The 18,606-nt window shown below is 44.7% G+C and overlaps 1 protein-coding gene across 1 annotated transcript in view; it reads left to right on the forward strand.

Annotated features, from left to right (window-relative positions):
- The first annotated feature begins 660 nt into the window (after positions 1-660).
- The window catches only part of LOC147708209 (endogenous retrovirus group PABLB member 1 Env polyprotein-like), a 39,519-nt gene continuing 21,573 nt past the window's right edge, over positions 661-18,606 (forward strand). Inside the window, exon 1 of the mRNA XM_086925715.1 lies at positions 661-1,998. Within this exon, the coding sequence (XP_086781841.1) occupies positions 661-1,998 (1,338 nt within the window). The remainder of the gene's footprint in view (positions 1,999-18,606) is intronic.

Consider the following 18,606-nt stretch of genomic DNA (forward strand, 5'->3'; position numbering starts at 1 on the left):
CGTGGGTGCTGGTGAAGAATTTTCAGCAACAAAGAACGACCAGCCCAGGTGGACCGGCCCATACCTCGTCCTTCTTTCCACAAGATCAGCTGTTCGAGTGGAGGGAAAGAAGAACTTGATCCACGGGATCCACTGTAAACGGATCCCCCTGCCTCTGCCCTATGACAGGTGGGTCCAGGAGGGTGTCGCCGACTTAGAGACTGAATCTTTGCCACGGTTCGTTCCTTTCAGTGACGCTCGTGAAAAAGGAACAATTACTGGACAAGAGAGTGACAATATTTTGCAATCAGCTGTATCACCATCAGCCCGATTGGACACTACAGAACCTGAAGTCTTGTTCCAAGACCATACAATACCAGGAAAACAACGATATACTCTGAGGCCGAGAAATACGAACTAATAAAAATGAACTAATAAAAAAGTTTTTCCCCCAAGTACTATTTTTGAAGCGCAGCCCTCCCATCTGAGGAACTTGCTTATTTTTGTTTTTCGAACCGCTATCCGGGTTCCGCTGCTAGGGCCGCGATTGCCCAAAGTCTTTGGGGTGCAGCTGGCGACGTTAGGTCGACAGTTCTGGTTGGTCTAAGGGAGTTGCCCTGGATCAACAGAAGCATTCCTTAGCAGAATCAACCTCCCATCGCGGGCAGCATTGTAGAGAGAATGGAGTTTTTCAAGATGGAGAGACCTGCTAAAACTGTGAACTTTAAGGCCAGAATATGTGGATTAATGACAAAGAAACGTTTTTTATTATTATGCATTTTCCTGTTATTCAGTGCAATAATGTTTTTAATAGGATATGTATTATATTCTTTACAAGCCACATTGGCACCTACTACATCTCCCGTACCTCCTCCTACTGTTTCTTCACATTCTTTTCAACCCCTTCCTGAACATGAGTCAGCTAGGAGATTAGAGTTTATTAATGACTCCTTCATTCAGCTCTTGCACCAACACCAACTAGTAATGAACACAACTAACTGTTGGGTGTGTGGTCTCATGCCCCACACAACGGATAAAGGTATCCCTTACTTGGTCCTGCCATTCAGCCACAATGGTTCTGTATGGGCATACAGAACAATGTTCATTTATGCACATGAAGTCTACCCCCTACGTTCTGTAACAGACAATCCTAAGAATAGTGCTCTAGTTAAGGGTATAGTAGATATGATTAAGGAAGATATTTCCTATGAGACTATCCCAAGAGATGAGACACTAGTATACATAGGATGGAACGTGACCGGATATGGAGCTACTCTGAGTGAGAAACAGCAAGCTAAGAGATCTTCCCCGATTTGGATTGTACCCCATCAGGGTCATCTGTGTCTGCAAGGTACTGGCCAGAATCCCAGAGCTCAGTTAGGGAAGAGTGTCTGTACTGAAACGTATGTTTTTGCATCTCAGACTTCCCCTTCGTTTTTAGGACCTAAGGGTACCTATTTCATCTGCCATGATAGAGCCTATACATGGTTGCCCCCTGACTTTTCGGGCACATGTTTTGTTTCGTTCCTGTTGCCTCCCACCTATACAGCAGCGGCAGATTACCATAAGACAAGGATAGTTAGAGGTGTCTTGAGTAAAGAAGACACTGCAGGACAAGAATTTGGGGACTTTGGAAAGGGTTTTCTGCCGATCTGGGGACCAATGGTTAACAGCAGAAACATAAGGCAGTTAGCAAGGGTGGTTGAATCCACCATAATTGAAACTGCTGGTGCCCTTAGTAACTTGACTGCTGAGCTCCAGTCGGACCGTCTTATGACCCTTCAGAACAGGGTCGCATTAGATGTCATACTTGCAGACCGAGGTGGGGTATGTAAATTGATCCAATCAAGTTGCTGTGTTTTCATTCCAGATAACACTCCAACAGTGTACCAGGCCATCTCCAATCTGCATAAGATTTCCGAATCTATTCATGTGGATAAAGGAGATTGGTCTTTTATGGGATGGTTCTGGGAACTGATATCCGGCTGGGGATGGAGAATTCTGATGGCCATTGGGATGGTCTTAGCCATTCTTTTTCCTGTTCTGTCTGTGCGTGCAGTGTGCTCCTGCAATATGTGGCCTCTGCGCTACATCATGTGTAAGGAAGCCTGTGTCAAAAGACGAACTAAGTACCAGAATGATGTTACAGCAACATCTCAATGACTTTAAGAATATAGACCTGGACTCAGATTAGCATGAGATTAGGTTAATTGCCTATGTAAGGGCAAAAGGAGGGTGTGTAGTTCTAAAAATTCTGGACTCGTGCAACAAACTTTGTCGTAACATGACGATTTTTATATCAAAGTACACTATGTACAAGCATTTGCGTCATATTCGAGTGGCGATTTCACCTCTAAATTGCCATTCCCGCCCTCAACCCTTGGCTTCCATTTTATGTACGGCAGCCATTTTGTGAGTTGTCCTTCACATAGGCTTATAACCACAGCTGAAATCGATATCAAAGGACACGTACACCTTGATTGACTTTTCTGTGACCCAGGCAAGCTGGAACCATTGCCCCAGGCCAAACCTGTTCGGTCAGTTTCTCTCCCAGTGGCCGAACGAAATAGCATCAAAGCACAACAGGCCATAAACCTCTTTCATCGTGCACACACCCTGCCCAAATCTTGCTCACACCTGTTCCAGCTCTTTTCTCTTCTTTCCCTTTATGATGAGGAGGAGCCCGGTTTTATTGGGGGTACACTGATATCTGATGAAAATGTTGGACCTTGCCGGGTAATTCATCACGAACTGGACGAACCGAAATGTGGACTTGTCATCATGACTCTGCTTTTTCTTTGTAGTAAAATATATGAATAGCCCACTGTAAATCTAAGAATGTTTGCACTGTAAATCTAAGGATACTTGCCCGAAGCTTAATATCTTGTATAAAAAGAGAAGCCTGGCTTTGTAATGTTGAGCAGTCTCCTGAGAACATACACACCGTGTTGTTGTACTTCTAGGACGCTTGTTACTTGGTTGCAGCCAATAAATTCGATCTGTGACTTCACCTAGAAGACTCTGGTTTCTGTGTCTAAATCAGGAAAGTACTCGAGATCTTTGGGTGTTGTCCCTGACACCGCTGGGTTACCGGATCAGTACCGGTTCTGAAAAACCCAGTACCTCACATCGTACTTCGACGTCCGTACCTGTGTACGACTTGGACAGAAATTCAGCCTCCGAATCAGATCCGCTAATGCCGAACCCGATTCGGTGCCCTACCGATCGGAATCGGCCACCTAGTACTGCCTTGTCTTTATTTGTAGCCTTTGATGAGGACTGGCACTTTTACTTCGGTTGTTACACAGTATGTCTTTTTTAAGTCTGTAGCACTATTTTCTTTTCTGAGCTACTCCTACTGCAGGCACACCATGCTTTCCTGCAATATTCAGTGCACCATGCGTGCTTTCACTTTCTGAGCAGCCCTGTACAATGGCGGCAGCTTCTTTGAATAGATCTCGCATGTACAAGAGTTTGAGCTATTGGCATTTTAAATGACAATGGACCATATGTATGACCCTATTAATTTGCGAGATCCAAATTGTGTCATTTTGCGACTCGCAAACAGAAATTTACAACAGTGTCTCAGACACTATTTGCAATTCCTAATCGGGTCACAAATTGCCTGCCTCATTACTATTCATGAGGCAGGTGCAATTTGTGACCCCATTAGGAATGGCTAGCACTCCAAGGTATGGTGGCCTGCTGTGGTCACCAGACTACCTTGTCAGTGACTGGTTTTTAAATAAAGCAGTTTTTCAAGAAATGCAGCCCCACTTCCTCAAAGAAATACGGATGCATTTAAAAAAGAAAAATGAAACATTTCTGTTTAATTTTTTAAGAGTAGGCAGTGGTCCGTGGGAGCACTGCCTGCTCGCCTCCGAGAACTACATTCTACTAGGAGACCTCAACTTCCACCTGGAAAAGAAAAACAACAGCAACACCACCACCCTTCTTGACAACCTGGCCAATCTCGGCCTCAAACAACTTGTTGACACCCCCTCCCATGTAGCCGGACATACGCTCGACCCAATCTTCACCTCTAGCAAACACATCTCCTTCGATCACACCACAGCTCTCCATTGGACGGACCACTGTTGTGTCCACTTCAGCTACCAAACCACCTCTACCCACAACCCCCCACAACCTATCCCCCGGAGAAAATGGAACAAAATCACCACCAACCAACTCCTCACATCGCTCAACCAGAACCCACCCGCCCTCTCATCGGACCCAAACCAAGCTGCCATCAAATTCAAACAATGGATCACTCGCAGCGCGGACGAATTAGCACCCTTGAAAAACCATCACACCAAACAAGACAACAAAAAGTCCCCCTGGTTCAACGACGACCTTAAGAAATCCAAGAAGCTATGCCGTACTCTTGAGAAAACATGGAGAAAAAACCCAACCACCAACAACATGACCACCTTCAAGGCAGCCACCCGCAAACACCACCAGATGATTCGATCCACCAAGAAATCCGCATTCAAGAATCGACTCGACAACAACGCCCATAACAGCAAGGAACTATTCAACATCGTCATAGAATTCACCAACCCCACCGCAGCCTCAAATGACATCACTCCCTCCCAAGACCTCTGCGACTCATTATCCTCCTTCTTCTATAACAAAATTGCCGACATACATAACAGCTTCAAAAACAGTTCCCACGAACAATCCTCTCCACCCCCCTCAGAACCTAAACCGCCCTCTAACAACCTCAGCGGCTGGAACCCAATCACCACTGAAGACACCATCGGCCTAATGAATTCCATGAACTCTGGCTCGCCAACTGACCCATGTCCCCACCACATCTACAACAAAGCAGACTCCATCATCGCACCCCATCTCCGTGATGTCATCAACTGCTCCTTCAACTCTGCTACCTTCCCAGAAAGTTGGAAACATGCCGAAGTCAGCGCCCTCCTGAAGAAACCCACAGCAGACCCCTCTGAACTTAAAAACTACCGCCCCATATCCCTCCTCCCATTCCCGGCCAAAGTCATTGAGAAAGCCGTCAATAGCCAACTCGCCGCCTTCCTCGAATACAACAACTCCCTCGATCCATCACAATCCGGCTTTCGAGCCAAACACAGCACCGAAACCGCCCTCATCGCAGCAACAGACAACATCCGAACACTACTGGACAACGGAGAAACAGTGGCCCTCATTCTACTCGACCTCTCCGCCGCCTTCGACACTGTCTGTCACAGCACCCTCATACAACGCCTCAGCAACATCGGCATAAAAGGTAAAGCCTTGGACTGGATCATCTCGTTCCTCGCCGGAAGAACCCAGAGAGTCCGCCTCCCCTCATTCAAGTCAGAGGCCACCGAAGTCATCTGCGGTGTTCCACAAGGATCATCACTTAGTCCCACCCTCTTCAACGTTTACATGAGTCCACTCGCTTCCATCGCACGCCAACACAACCTCAACATCATCTCCTACGCTGACGACACCCAGCTAATCCTTTCCCTCACCAAAGACCCCAACACCGCCAAAACCAATCTTCACGAAGGCATGAAAGAAGTAGCCATATGGATGAAAAACAGCCGCCTAAAACTTAACTCAGACAAAACGGAAGTGCTCATTCTAGGATCATCCCCCTCTGCCTGGGACGACTCATGGTGGCCTTTGGATCTGGGCTCCGCACCCATACCCACAGACCACGCACGTAACCTAGGCTTCATCCTAGACTCCTCCCTCTCGATGACCAGACAAGTCAACGCCGTCTCATCCTCCTGCTTCAACGTACTTCGTATGCTCAAAAAAATCTTCCATTGGATCCCCACCGAGACAAGAAAGACTGTCACCCACGCTCTGGTTACAAGTCGACTAGACTACGGAAACACCCTCTATGCCGGAACTACAGCCAAACTACAGAAAAAACTCCAACGCATCCAAAACGCATCGGCGAGACTCATTCTGGACATCCCTCGCCAAGATCATATTACCGGCCACCTGAAAGACCTCCACTGGCTTCCCGTCAACAAGAGAATAACATTCCGTCTCCTCACCCACGCACACAAGGCCCTCTACAAACTAGGACCCGAATGCCTCAACACTCGTCTATCCTTCTACACACCCACCCGCCAACTAAGATCCTCCAATCAAGGCCTCGCCGCAGTCCCGCGTATCCAAAGATCCACCATGCGAGGTAGATCCTTCTCCTACTTGGCGGCCAAGACCTGGAACTCACTCCCCACTCACCTCCGCCTTACACAGAACCACATCTCCTTCAGAAAAGAACTTAAAACCTGGCTATTCGATAAATAATGAACCCCCTCCCCAAGCGCCTTGAGACCCTCTGGGTGAGTAGTGCGCTATACAAATTCCTGAACTTGAACTTGAACTTGAACTCTTAAGAAATTACTTTTGCACACACTCACAAAGGGGAAGGGGTCCCTTTGGGACCCTTTCCCATTTGCGAGTAGCATACCACCTACTCAAAGTTGGTGGTAAACTCAGATTAATTGGTAATTATGTTAATCGTTTCATTTTTGTAGGAGCAGGTTGTGGGTTTATAGAGGAATTGGGTGGGAAGTAATTTAATTTTAATACATGTAACAATATTGTTTATATATATTTTATAGTGTTATTTGTGGGAATTAATTTATTCATAATTATTTATTTATTGTTTGTTAATTAATATTAATTACTTGGTAATTAATAATGTAAATTGGGTCATCTTTTAGGAATGGGTGTTGGGGTTTATAGGGGAATAGGGTGGGAAGTAATTTATTCAAAATTGATATTAATTAATTGTTAATTAATGTGAATTAATGGTAATTAAAAATTAAATATGGCAACCTGGCCAATCTCGGCCTCAAACAACTTGTTGACACCCCCACCCATGTAGCCGGACAAACGCTCGACCCAATCTTCACCTCTAGCAAACACATCTCCTTCGATCACACCACAGCTCTCCATTGGACGGACCACTGTTGTGTCCACTTCAGCTACCAAACCACCTCTACCCACAACCCCCCACAACCTATCCCCCGGAGAAAATGGAACAAAATCACCACCAACCAACTCCTCACATCGCTCAACCAGAACCCACCCGCCCTCTCATCGGACCCAAACCAAGCTGCCATCAAATTCAAACAATGGATCACTCGCAGCGCGGACGAATTAGCACCCTTGAAAAACCATCACACCAAACAAGACAACAAAAAGGCCCCCTGGTTCAACGACGACCTTAAGAAATCCAAGAAGCTATGCCGTACTCTTGAGAAAACATGGAGAAAAAACCCAACCACCAACAACATGACCACCTTCAAGGCAGCCACCCGCAAACACCACCAGATGATTCGATCCACCAAGAAATCCGCATTCAAGAATCGACTCAACAACAACGCCCATAACAGCAAGGAACTGTTCAACATCGTCAAAGAATTCACCAACCCCACCGCAGCCTCAAACGACATCACTCCCTCCCAAGACCTCTGCGACTCGTTATCCTCCTTCTTCTATAACAAAATTGCCGACATACATAACAGCTTCAAAAACAGTTCCAACGAACAATCCTCTCCACCCCCCTCAGAACCTAAACCGCCTTCTAACAACCTCAACGGCTGGAACCCAATCACCACTGAAGACACCATCGGCCTAATGAATTCCATGAACTCTGGCTCGCCAACCGACCCATGTCCCCACCACATCTACAACAAAGCAGACTCCATCATCGCACCCCATCTCCGTGATGTCATCAACTGCTCCTTCAACTCTGCTACCTTCCCAGAAAGTTGGAAACATGCCGAAGTCAGCGCCCTCCTGAAGAAACCCACAGCAGACCCCTCTGAACTTAAAAACTACCGCCCCATATCCCTCCTCCCATTCCCGGCCAAAGTCATTGAGAAAGCCGTCAATAGCCAACTCGTCGCCTTCCTCGAATACAACAACTCCCTCGATCCATCACAATCCGGCTTTCGAGCCAAACACAGCACCGAAACCGCCCTCATCGCAGCAACAGACAACATCCGAACACTACTGGACAACGGAGAAACAGTGGCCCTCATTCTACTCGACCTCTCCGCCGCCTTCGACACTGTCTGTCACAGCACCCTCATACAACGCCTCAGCAACATCGGCATAAAAGGTAAAGCCTTGGACTGGATCATCTCGTTCCTCGCCGGAAGAACCCAGAGAGTCCGCCTCCCCCAATTCAAGTCAGAGGCCACCGAAGTCATCTGCGGTGTTCCACAAGGATCATCACTTAGTCCCACCCTCTTCAACGTTTACATGAGTCCACTCGCTTCCATCGCACGCCAACACAACCTCAACATCATCTCCTACGCTGACGACACCCAGCTAATCCTTTCCCTCACCAAAGACCCCAACACCGCCAAAACCAATCTTCACGAAGGCATGAAAGAAGTAGCCATATGGATGAAAAACAGCCGCCTAAAACTTAACTCACACAAAACGGAAGTGCTCATCCTAGGATCATCCCCCTCTGCCTGGGACGACTCATGGTGGCCTTCGGATCTGGGCTCCGCACCCATACCCACAGACCACGCACGTAACCTAGGCTTCATCCTAGACTCCTCCCTCTCGATGACCAGACAAGTCAACGCCGTCTCATCCTCCTGCTTCAACGTACTTCGTATGCTCAAAAAAATCTTCCATTGGATCCCCACCGAGACAAGAAAGACTGTCACCCACGCTCTGGTTACAAGTCGACTAGACTACGGAAACACTCTCTATGCCGGAACTACAGCCAAACTACAGAAAAAACTCCAACGCATCCAAAACGCATCGGCGAGACTCATTCTGGACATCCCTCGCCAAGATCATATTACCGGCCACCTGAAAGACCTCCACTGGCTTCCCGTCAACAAGAGAATAACATTCCGTCTCCTCACCCACGCACACAAGGCCCTCTACAAACTAGGACCCGAATGCCTCAACACTCGTCTATCCTTCTACACACCCACCCGCCAACTAAGATCCTCCAATCAAGGCCTCGCCGCAGTCCCGCGTATCCAAAGATCCACCATGCGAGGTAGATCCTTCTCCTACTTGGCGGCCAAGACCTGGAACTCACTCCCCACTCACCTCCGCCTTACACAGAACCACATCTCCTTCAGAAAAGAACTTAAAACCTGGCTATTCGATAAATAATGAACCCCCTCCCCAAGCGCCTTGAGACCCTCTGGGTGAGTAGTGCGCTATACAAATTCCTGAACTTGAACTTGAACTCTTAAGAAATTACTTTTGCACACACTCACAAAGGGGAAGGGGTCCCTTTGGGACCCTTTCCCATTTGCGAGTAGCATACCACCTACTCAAAGTTGGTGGTAAACTCAGATTAATTGGTAATTATGTTAATCGTTTCATTTTTGTAGGAGCAGGTTGTGGGTTTATAGAGGAATTGGGTGGGAAGTAATTTAATTTTAATACATGTAACAATATTGTTTATATATATTTTATAGTGTTATTTGTGGGAATTAATTTATTCATAATTATTTATTTATTGTTTGTTAATTAATATTAATTACTTGGTAATTAATAATGTAAATTGGGTCATCTTTTAGGAATGGGTGTTGGGGTTTATAGGGGAATAGGGTGGGAAGTAATTTATTCAAAATTGATATTAATTAATTGTTAATTAATGTGAATTAATGGTAATTAAAAATTAAATATGGCAATTGTGTAATTAATTTGAGATGTGAGTTGTGGGGTTTATAGTGGTGAAGGAAGTAAATTATTTTAAATTAATTAATAAGTAAAATTATTTATGGAAATTGGGTAATGATTTTTAGGTGTTTGTTGTGGTGTTCATTGGGGTAAAAGGTGGAAAGTATTTCAGGTTTCATTAATTAATTACTAGTTGGACATTATTGTTCATTCATTAATTGATAAATATTTCTGGTAATTGTTTACTTTTATTTTGGGTGTGGATTTTAGTTTTATAGGGGTAATGTTTGGTGAGTAAATTAATTTTTATAAGTTTTAATTAGTTTTTTAATGATTAATATTTGTTTATTTGATAATTAGTTATGTTAATTATGGAGGTTCACTTTTTTTAAAAGAAATTCCGGAGCCCATTAGGATGGCAGGCGGACTTCCGTCCGTCCATCACCCTAGCAGTGCTGGGACCGGCCGCCAGTGGTGCGGCGGTCCCACGCTGGCGATTAGGATGCCAACGCCACCGGGGCAATGGCATCCTCCATTCCCAGCATTGTGGCCGGCGGTGCTCACAGCACCGCCTGCCACAATGCTGGGAATGCACTGTGTGCATTGTCATGGACAAGGTGATAGGTACCGCGAGGTGCCTGCCACCATGTCCATGACAATGCACGGGGGTGCCATCGGTACCCCCCATGTGCACCCCTACCCCCCCAATACCCTGGGGGCTCACAACGAACCCCCGGAAGCAAATTCCGCATGCCTTTCCAAAGGCTTGTTCTCGCTCCTATGCTAATATGGATGGTAGTATCTAGCAGACACCACCACCGTATTAAACCCATTTCCGTCCGGTCGACTTGTCAACCTTGCGGAAAAGCGGCGGACGGTCTTCCCGGGTGCCGCGGTATCCCCGACATACTTATATGGCGGGGGAAATAGGTGGCGGGCGGGGAAGGATGTAGGGCGGATCGCCACTGCCATGCGGGCGGTGGCAATTCGCCCTACATTCTAATGGACCCCTTAGATGTGTGTTGTGAATTGTGTGTTGTTATAGGGTAGGAAATAAAAAATATCAGTTTTATGTAACAATTGATGTTTTGGATTATACATAATTTCTATTAAATATAGTTATTTGGTTGTAAATTATTTTTAAAATTTTTATAAAACAATGGTTAGGTAATTTGTAGATTTTTTTAACATTATAATATGTTTCTATCATTTGTAATTTCTATTATTTGTATATATGTTTTTTTAGTTTTTAAATTTTTTTGTATTGTAGTTGATATTTTGCATGTTTTTTTATTTTGATTTGACTTCATTGGGAATATTATTACCCCTCTGCTAGCCACACTTTCCCTACTGTTGCACTCACTGGAGTGGGAATAGTAATTTTTACCTCTCCGCTATCAAACACTTTACCTACTACTGCACTGACTGAAGTGGGAATAGTCATTTTTACCTCTTCACTATCCAACACTTCCCCTACTGTTGCATTTACTGGAGTGGGAATAGTAATTTTCACCCCTCCGCTATTCAAAACTTTCTCTACTGTTGTAGTAATTGGAGTGGAAATAGAAATATTCACCCCTCCGCTATGCAACACTTTCCCTACTGTTGCACTCACTGGAGTAGGAATAGTAACTTTTACTCCTCCACTATCCAACACTTTCCATACTGTTGCACTCACTGGAGTGGGAATAGTAATATTTACCTCTCCGCTAACCAGCACTTTCCCTACTGTTGCACTCACTGGAGTGGGAATACAAATTTTTACCCAACCGCTATCAAACACTTTGCCTACTGTTGCAGTAATTGGAGTGGGAATAGTAATTTCTTCCCCTCCACTATCCAACACTTTCCCTACTGTTGCACTAACTGGACTGGGAATAGTAATTTTTACCCCTCGGCTATCCAACATTTTCTCTACTGTTGCACTTATTAGAGTGGGAATAGTAATTTTTACTGATCCGCTATCCAACACTTTCCCTACTGTTGCATTCACCGGAATGGGAAAAGTAATTTTTCCCCTCCGATATCCAACACTTTCCCTACTGTAGCACTCACTGGAGTGGGAATAGTAATTTTTGCCCCTACGCTATCCAACACTTTCCCCACTGTTGCACTCAAGTGCAAAAGGTAAGTTTAAAAATTATTAAATATTTACATTTTTTAAATTAATAATGTGATTTTTTTAAATTAGATTTTATGGTATTGGTGTATATATATAGCGCGGCTGTTGAGGCTTAAATGAACCAGCAAATACTTCTGGATCCCTTCGAAGGGAAATTACAATAAATTAACTGCATTTACAAAGTCCACGGAACCCACTTAGGGAAGATGCGCAATATGGAATAATAATTCCAGCATGCACCACGATGGAAATTGCACTTAGCAACGCCCACTGAGGGCACATGAGCATGCAGAGCGCAGAGAGGACTTTGATTACAGCGGCCCATGAGGAAGATGTTGAGTACATCGAAACGCGTCGGCCAGATTGATGTAAAGACCGGGAACAATTTGCTGGTTGCCATTTGGAAATAAACCGTATGGTTTTCAACAGCATGCTGTGTGCGTCCAAAATTTGTCTGGAGGGTGGTTTGGTGAAAAAAGAAAAAGAAATATATATATATATATATATATATATATATATATATATATATATATATATATATATATATATATATATATATTTATTAATTTTTTTATTTTTATTTCATTTATAAGGCGCACAGCTACCCAACAAAGGGTTTCCCGGCGCCACAGATCCCGATGTAATAAGCTATGGCATGTTAGATATTAAATAGCCAGGTTTTTATGGCCTTCCTGAATTTTACGTAGTTCAGCTCTGTTCTCAGTGTCGGTGGCATTGAGTTCCAGAGAGATGGTTCAAGAACTGAGAAGGACTTTCCACCCATGCGCGCCAGTTTGAATTTTGGAATTACAAAATGATTTGCCGTGGAGGACCGCAGAGTCCTGGTGGGGCGATAGGGGCACACCAGGTTCTGCAGATATTTAGGGGCTGTGTTAGTAGAAATGCTATGCATAAAACATAAAGTTTTGAATTTGACTCTGTTCTCAACCTTTAACCAATGAAGTTTTCTGATATATTTGGTGGTAGGTGTAGAGAATGGAATTTTACATAACAGTCGTGCTGCTGCATTTTGTACAGTCTGTAGTCTGCGGACAGTGGCCTTATTTGCCCCCAGGTACAAAACATTACCGTAGTCGAGCCTTGATGTCACTAAAGCATTGACTACGTTTTTTTTAGAATTTTCCGGTAGCATCCAGCATATCTTTTTTAGCCACTTTAGGATGGCAAAACAAGTGGCAGCGGTTTTTATCGCTTGTTGGTGGAGGTTGAGCGAGTCATCAATAATGACTCCCAAATTGCGGGCATTTGTGACCGGTATGGGGGGAGTACCCATTTCAGAGGGCCAGTGCTGGGGGCCCCATAACTCTTTGTTTTTTCCCAACAGGATTAACTCCGTTTTTCCGCCGTTTAATTTTAAAAAATTTCTATTCATCCAATTCAAGATATTTCTGAGTCCAAGTTGCAAAGCGGAGGGAGTGCTTGCATCCGCTGATGAGAGAGAAAAGAGCAACTGAGAATCATCAGCGTATGAGAACATCAAAAGTCCTGTTTCCTCCACTAATTTAGCTAAAGGGCTCATGTAAATATTAAAGAGTAACGGGCTCAAGATTGAGCCCTGAGGGACTCCATGTTTGAATGACTTGATGTCTGAACTAGCGGTTTGTGAAAAGATTTGAAATGTTCGATCTTTTAATAGTGATTTAATCCAATCGAGAGCCCTACCTCGAATGCCTATGGAGTAGAGTGTCTGTGCAAGGATAGCGTGTGAAACGGTATCAAATGCCGCGCTAAGGTCGAGCAGCACAAGTGCTACCGTTTCACCCTGGTCCACCATGCGGCGAATGTTTTCAGTAACGCCCACGATCGTGAGCAAGTTGACTGGAGCACTGAAACGCGTAGATCGTTTGTTTGTTTTCATGCTGACAAGATCAAAATAAATCAATTGTGGAATTCAGAGGGAGTGCGCCCTTTTTTTTCGCATAACAGCGAAGAAGTGAGAAATATAAAACGGCGAGGTTCTGCCGTAGGGACACGCACCCACAGAGAGCGCTTAATGGTCGGGTATCCTGTAACCGGTGTGTGAAGATATATATATATATATATATATATATATATATATATATATATATATATATATATATATATATATATTACAAATCTATATATATATATGTGTGTGTATATATATATATATATATTCAATGAAAAAACCATAGGTTTCACAATCGTTATAGTTAGGAATTAGCATTTAAAAAACCATTGAAATTCACTGAAAAAACCATAGGTTTAACACCAGCTATAGTTAGCTAGACATTTTACTCATACTAAACCATTGAAATTCCCACGTTATAGTTAGTTGGACTCACTATAACTCGCGCACCCGCAATCCACTGCTGATGATGTCACATATTACATCATTCATGACATGGTCAGTGACATCACTGATGACATCACTGATGACATCTCAAATGACATCACTGATGACATCACTGATAACATCATCCAGTGTCTGTGTGTTTCTGTAAAGTTAAAATACAATTAAGTTAAAGTTAATAATTTACATATTGAAGAATGAGTGGATGTATGAGTGCCTGGATGAAGGATTTAGTAGGTGTGTGACTGACTGTATAAGTGAGTGATTAAATGTGTCTTACTGAATGCATTGGTTAGTGACTAAACTGTCTGAATATGTGCTTCAGTATGTCTGTTGCTGTGTAAGCTGCTGCATGTGTTGATCAGTAGCTATATGAGTGGCTATATGGGTTATTGATTTGTTGTTCAAGTATTTGTATGTGAGGGTGAGTGTGTGTGTGGGTGGCTGAGAGGTGTGTGACTCTGTCCATATACGCAACTCCAGCAATGCATCCTTTCACATGGGGCCAGCCTCATGTGAAAGGGCTTGCGTCAGTCTTACGCCTGCTGAGGCTGGCCCCATGTGAAAGGATGCATTGCTGGAGTTGCGTCACTTTTGTGACACACTCCAGAAATGCATCACTTTTGCGCTTACAGATACGTCTGAATTACTGACGTATCTGTAAGTACTTGCGACATAATGCGTCATATATTAAATATGATGCATGAGTAAAAGATTGAAGGCCTCATTTATGAGGCCATGCGTCACTTTTACGCCACCGGTGCGTCACTTTTTGTGACGCACCAGTGCTATAAAAAATGCACCTTATTCAGTCATTTTTACAAAGTGACGCATCTAGGTAGATGCGTCACTTTGTAAACCCCTGCGCCACATTATACCTACGTCAGGTGTAATGTACGCAAAAGGGACGTATTGACGCAAGAAAGGGTCGTAGAGGTGACGCAGTGAAATCTATGAGATTTCAGTGCGTCACTTTTAGGACGCCGTTGTGTCAAAATCTTGGGCCTACCTCACAGCAGGCATAAGACTGATGCAGGCCCTTTCACATAGGACTTGCCCCATGTGAAAGGATGCATTGCTGGAGTTGCATCATTTTTGTGACACACTCCAGCAATGCATCACTTTTGCGCTTACAGATACGTCTGAAATACTGACGTATCTGTAAGTACTTGCGACATAATGCGTCATATATTAAATATGACGCATGAGTAGAAGACTGAAGGCCTCATTTATGAGGCCATGCGTCACTTTTACGCCACCGGTGCGTCACTTTTTGTGACGCACCAGTGCTGTAAAAAATGCACCTTATTCAGTCATATTTACAAAGTGACGCATCTAGGTAGATGCGTCACTTTGTAAACCCCTGCGCCACATTATACCTACGTCAGGTGTAATGTATGCAAAAGGGACGTATTGACGCAAGAAAGGGTCGTAGAGGTGACGCAGTGAAATCTAAGAGATATCACTGCGTCACTTTTATGACGCTGTTGCGTCCAAATCTTGCGCCTGTATCACAGCAGGCGTAAGACTGATGCAGGCCCTTTCACATGGGCCTGGCCCCATGTGAAAGGATGCATTGCTGGAGTTGCATCATTTTTGTTACACACTCCAGCAATGCATCACTTTTGCGCTTACAGATACGTCTGAAATACTGACGTATCTGTAAGTACTTGCGACATAATGCGTCATATATTAAATGAAATGAAATGAAATGAAATGAAATGAAATGAAATTTGGGACTTATATAGCGCATGGCTGCCCGTGAGCGTCCCAGCGCTGATATTGCAGAACTACTGAGGGGGAAAGACGGGGAAAGGGAAGAAGATTATTGCGGGAAGAGGTGGGTTTTTAGGAGCTTGCGAAATTTCAGCAGATTGGCCTCAGAGCGGAGGTGAAATGGCAGAGCATTCCAGGAGGTGGCCGCAGTGATCGAAAAACGGCGTCCTCCAGTCCGGGCTTTTTTGATTTTATGGACCGTGGCCAGATGGCCTTGAGCTGAGCGAAGGGGCCTATTGGGTCTGTATGGAAAGATCATGTTTTTTAGCATTGGAGGCCCTTGATTTTGCAAAGCCCTATGGGCCGTGCAAAGGGCCTTAAACTTGACCCTTTCGCGGATCGGCAGCCAATGCAGTGCCTTGAGGGCGGGTTTAGCTGAGACCCTGCGAGAGGTCCCAGTGAGAATCCTGGCTGCGGCATTCTGTGTTCTTTGCAGAATGTTGATCGTGGATTCCGGGGCTGCAAGAAAGAGAGCATTGCAATAATCTAGTCTTGATAAGACTAGACCTTGAACAAGCAGTTTCTGAGAGGGTCCTGGAAGTAAAGGGAGGATCTTTCTGATGGAACGCAGTAACCCCACACAGGTACCGGCTGTTTTTTCCGCTTGCGTTTTGAGGGAAAGGTCCTGTTCAAGCCAGAAACCTAGACTTTTTAATTCAGTCTTGGGTTGAGGGAGGGGACCTAAGCATGCTGGCCACATAGCAGATGGAAGAGAAGATATTTTATTTCCCAACAGCATGAGCTCAGTTTTTGAACCATTGAGCTTAAGCCTTGAGGCGGACATCCATGCATGAATACCCTCTAAACAGTCATGAAGATTTTTTACCTTGTCCTCTTCCAGGGAGAATGATACGATCATTTGGGTGTCGTCAGCGTATGTGACGGCTTTTATCCCAAAAGGGGAGACCACGTCATCCAGGGGGGCCATGTATATATTGAAGAGTGTAGGGCTCAATGAGGAGCCCTGGGGGACCCCACACTGGAGAGGGAAAATGTCGGATCGCACATTTCCATCACAGACCTGAAATGTTCTGTCTTTTAAGAACGACGAGAACCAGCAAAGGGCTGTGCCCCTTACACCTACACCGGAAAGGCGCTTAATGAGGGTTTTGTGGTCCACCGTATCAAATGCAGCGCTTAGATCCAGGAGGATCAGTAGCACTGATCCTCCCGAATCCAAGATGCATCTTGCCTCTTCAACAACCTTCAAAAGGGCTGTTTCCGTCCCTTGGCCTGGGCGGAAGCCTGTCTGAGTGGGTCGAAGGAGGTTGTTGGTTTCAAGGAAGGCAGACAATTGCCTGTTAACTACCTTCTCAGCTATCTTACTTAAACCAGGAAGGAGTGAAATTGGGCGGAGGTTAGTCAAATCTGTGGGGTCCATACCCGGTTTTTTATGCAGGGCTTTCACTATGGCATGTTTCCAATTAGGGGGAACCACTCCCTGATTAAACGAAGCATTAATAAGATTGGTGGCCAGGTACGAAATGGTGGGACCAACTGGTTTGAGAATGTGGATAGGTGCAGGATCATTAGGGGAACCGCTTTTCAAGTCTGAAAGGGTTTTTACAAAATCGTCCTCGGAAAGTAAACTGAAATTGTCTAAAGTAGGGCCGCTGACAGTGACTGATGGGGCAGTCAGAGGATTGTCATCGTGTAAAGGAGGAAGTGACTGTAGGATCTTGATGATTTTATTTTGAAAGAAACAGGCTACTTGGTTGCATCTGTCAGTCGTGGGTTGTTGGTTTGAGAGGGTGTTGGGTATAGTGAGGAGCTCCTTAACTATTTTGTAAGTCTCACGAGAAGAGTTAGAGGCAGCTTTAATTTTTTTCTCAAAGAAGGAGGCTTGGGCTGCTTTCCGCGCCGCTTTATAGGTCCTCATCGCTGCTTTATATTCATCCTTGGTAATAGGATCCCATGTTTTCCTCCATTTACGCTCATGGATTTTACAGGTTTTCTTAAGGTTCCTGAGTTCCTGTGAGAACCATGGTGTTTTAAAAGTGGTACTTCTTTTCTTTAGATCTATCTTCGGGGCAACTATATCCAAGGTGGAAGTAATCCAGTTGGTGAAGTTATCGTTGGCTACCACAGGATCAGGATCTGCGTAGGGGGTAGATCGTGACAACTCCTGTGTCCATTCTTCAAGAGGTATTTTAGACCAAGGTCTGTCGCGTTCTCTAGGCGTTTGCAAGTGGCAAATGGGTTTACTGGTTTGCCATATAAAAGGGATGAGAAAGTGATCAGACCAGGGGAGGGGGAGTGCAGGGCGAGTTTCAATTTTTGTTAGATTGGCAAATATAGGATCAAGGAGGTGACCCTTGGTGTGGGTTGCCTCGGAGTTGAGCAGGTGGAGGTCAAGTACTTTCAGTTCTGAGATAAGGTCCCTCGCAGTATTATTAGTACTGTCCTCGCAATGTAGGTTTAAATCGCCGAGCAGGATAAAATTAGGGGTCACGGTGCAAGAGGAAGTGGTGGTGTCCAGTAATGATCTGATGAAGTTACCTGTGGCCCCCGGCGGGCGGTAAATCAAAAGACCAGACATGGATTTATTGGGAGTTAGTTGGAGTGAGAAGTAAGCACTTTCACAGTCCTCAATCCCTCCTTCTTGTAACCTACAAGTAATAGAATTCTTGTAAATAATCGCTAATCCGCCTCCTATGCCTTTTATTCTGTTTTGATGGTGTATGAGGTAATCCTTGGGTAGCATGCTCACAATATCGGCGTCTGAATGGGGCGTTAGCCAGGTTTCCGT

Source organism: Lissotriton vulgaris, chromosome 6 (genome assembly GCF_964263255.1).
Source record: "Lissotriton vulgaris chromosome 6, aLisVul1.2, whole genome shotgun sequence".
In the NCBI taxonomy this organism is placed as follows: domain Eukaryota; kingdom Metazoa; phylum Chordata; class Amphibia; order Caudata; family Salamandridae; genus Lissotriton; species Lissotriton vulgaris.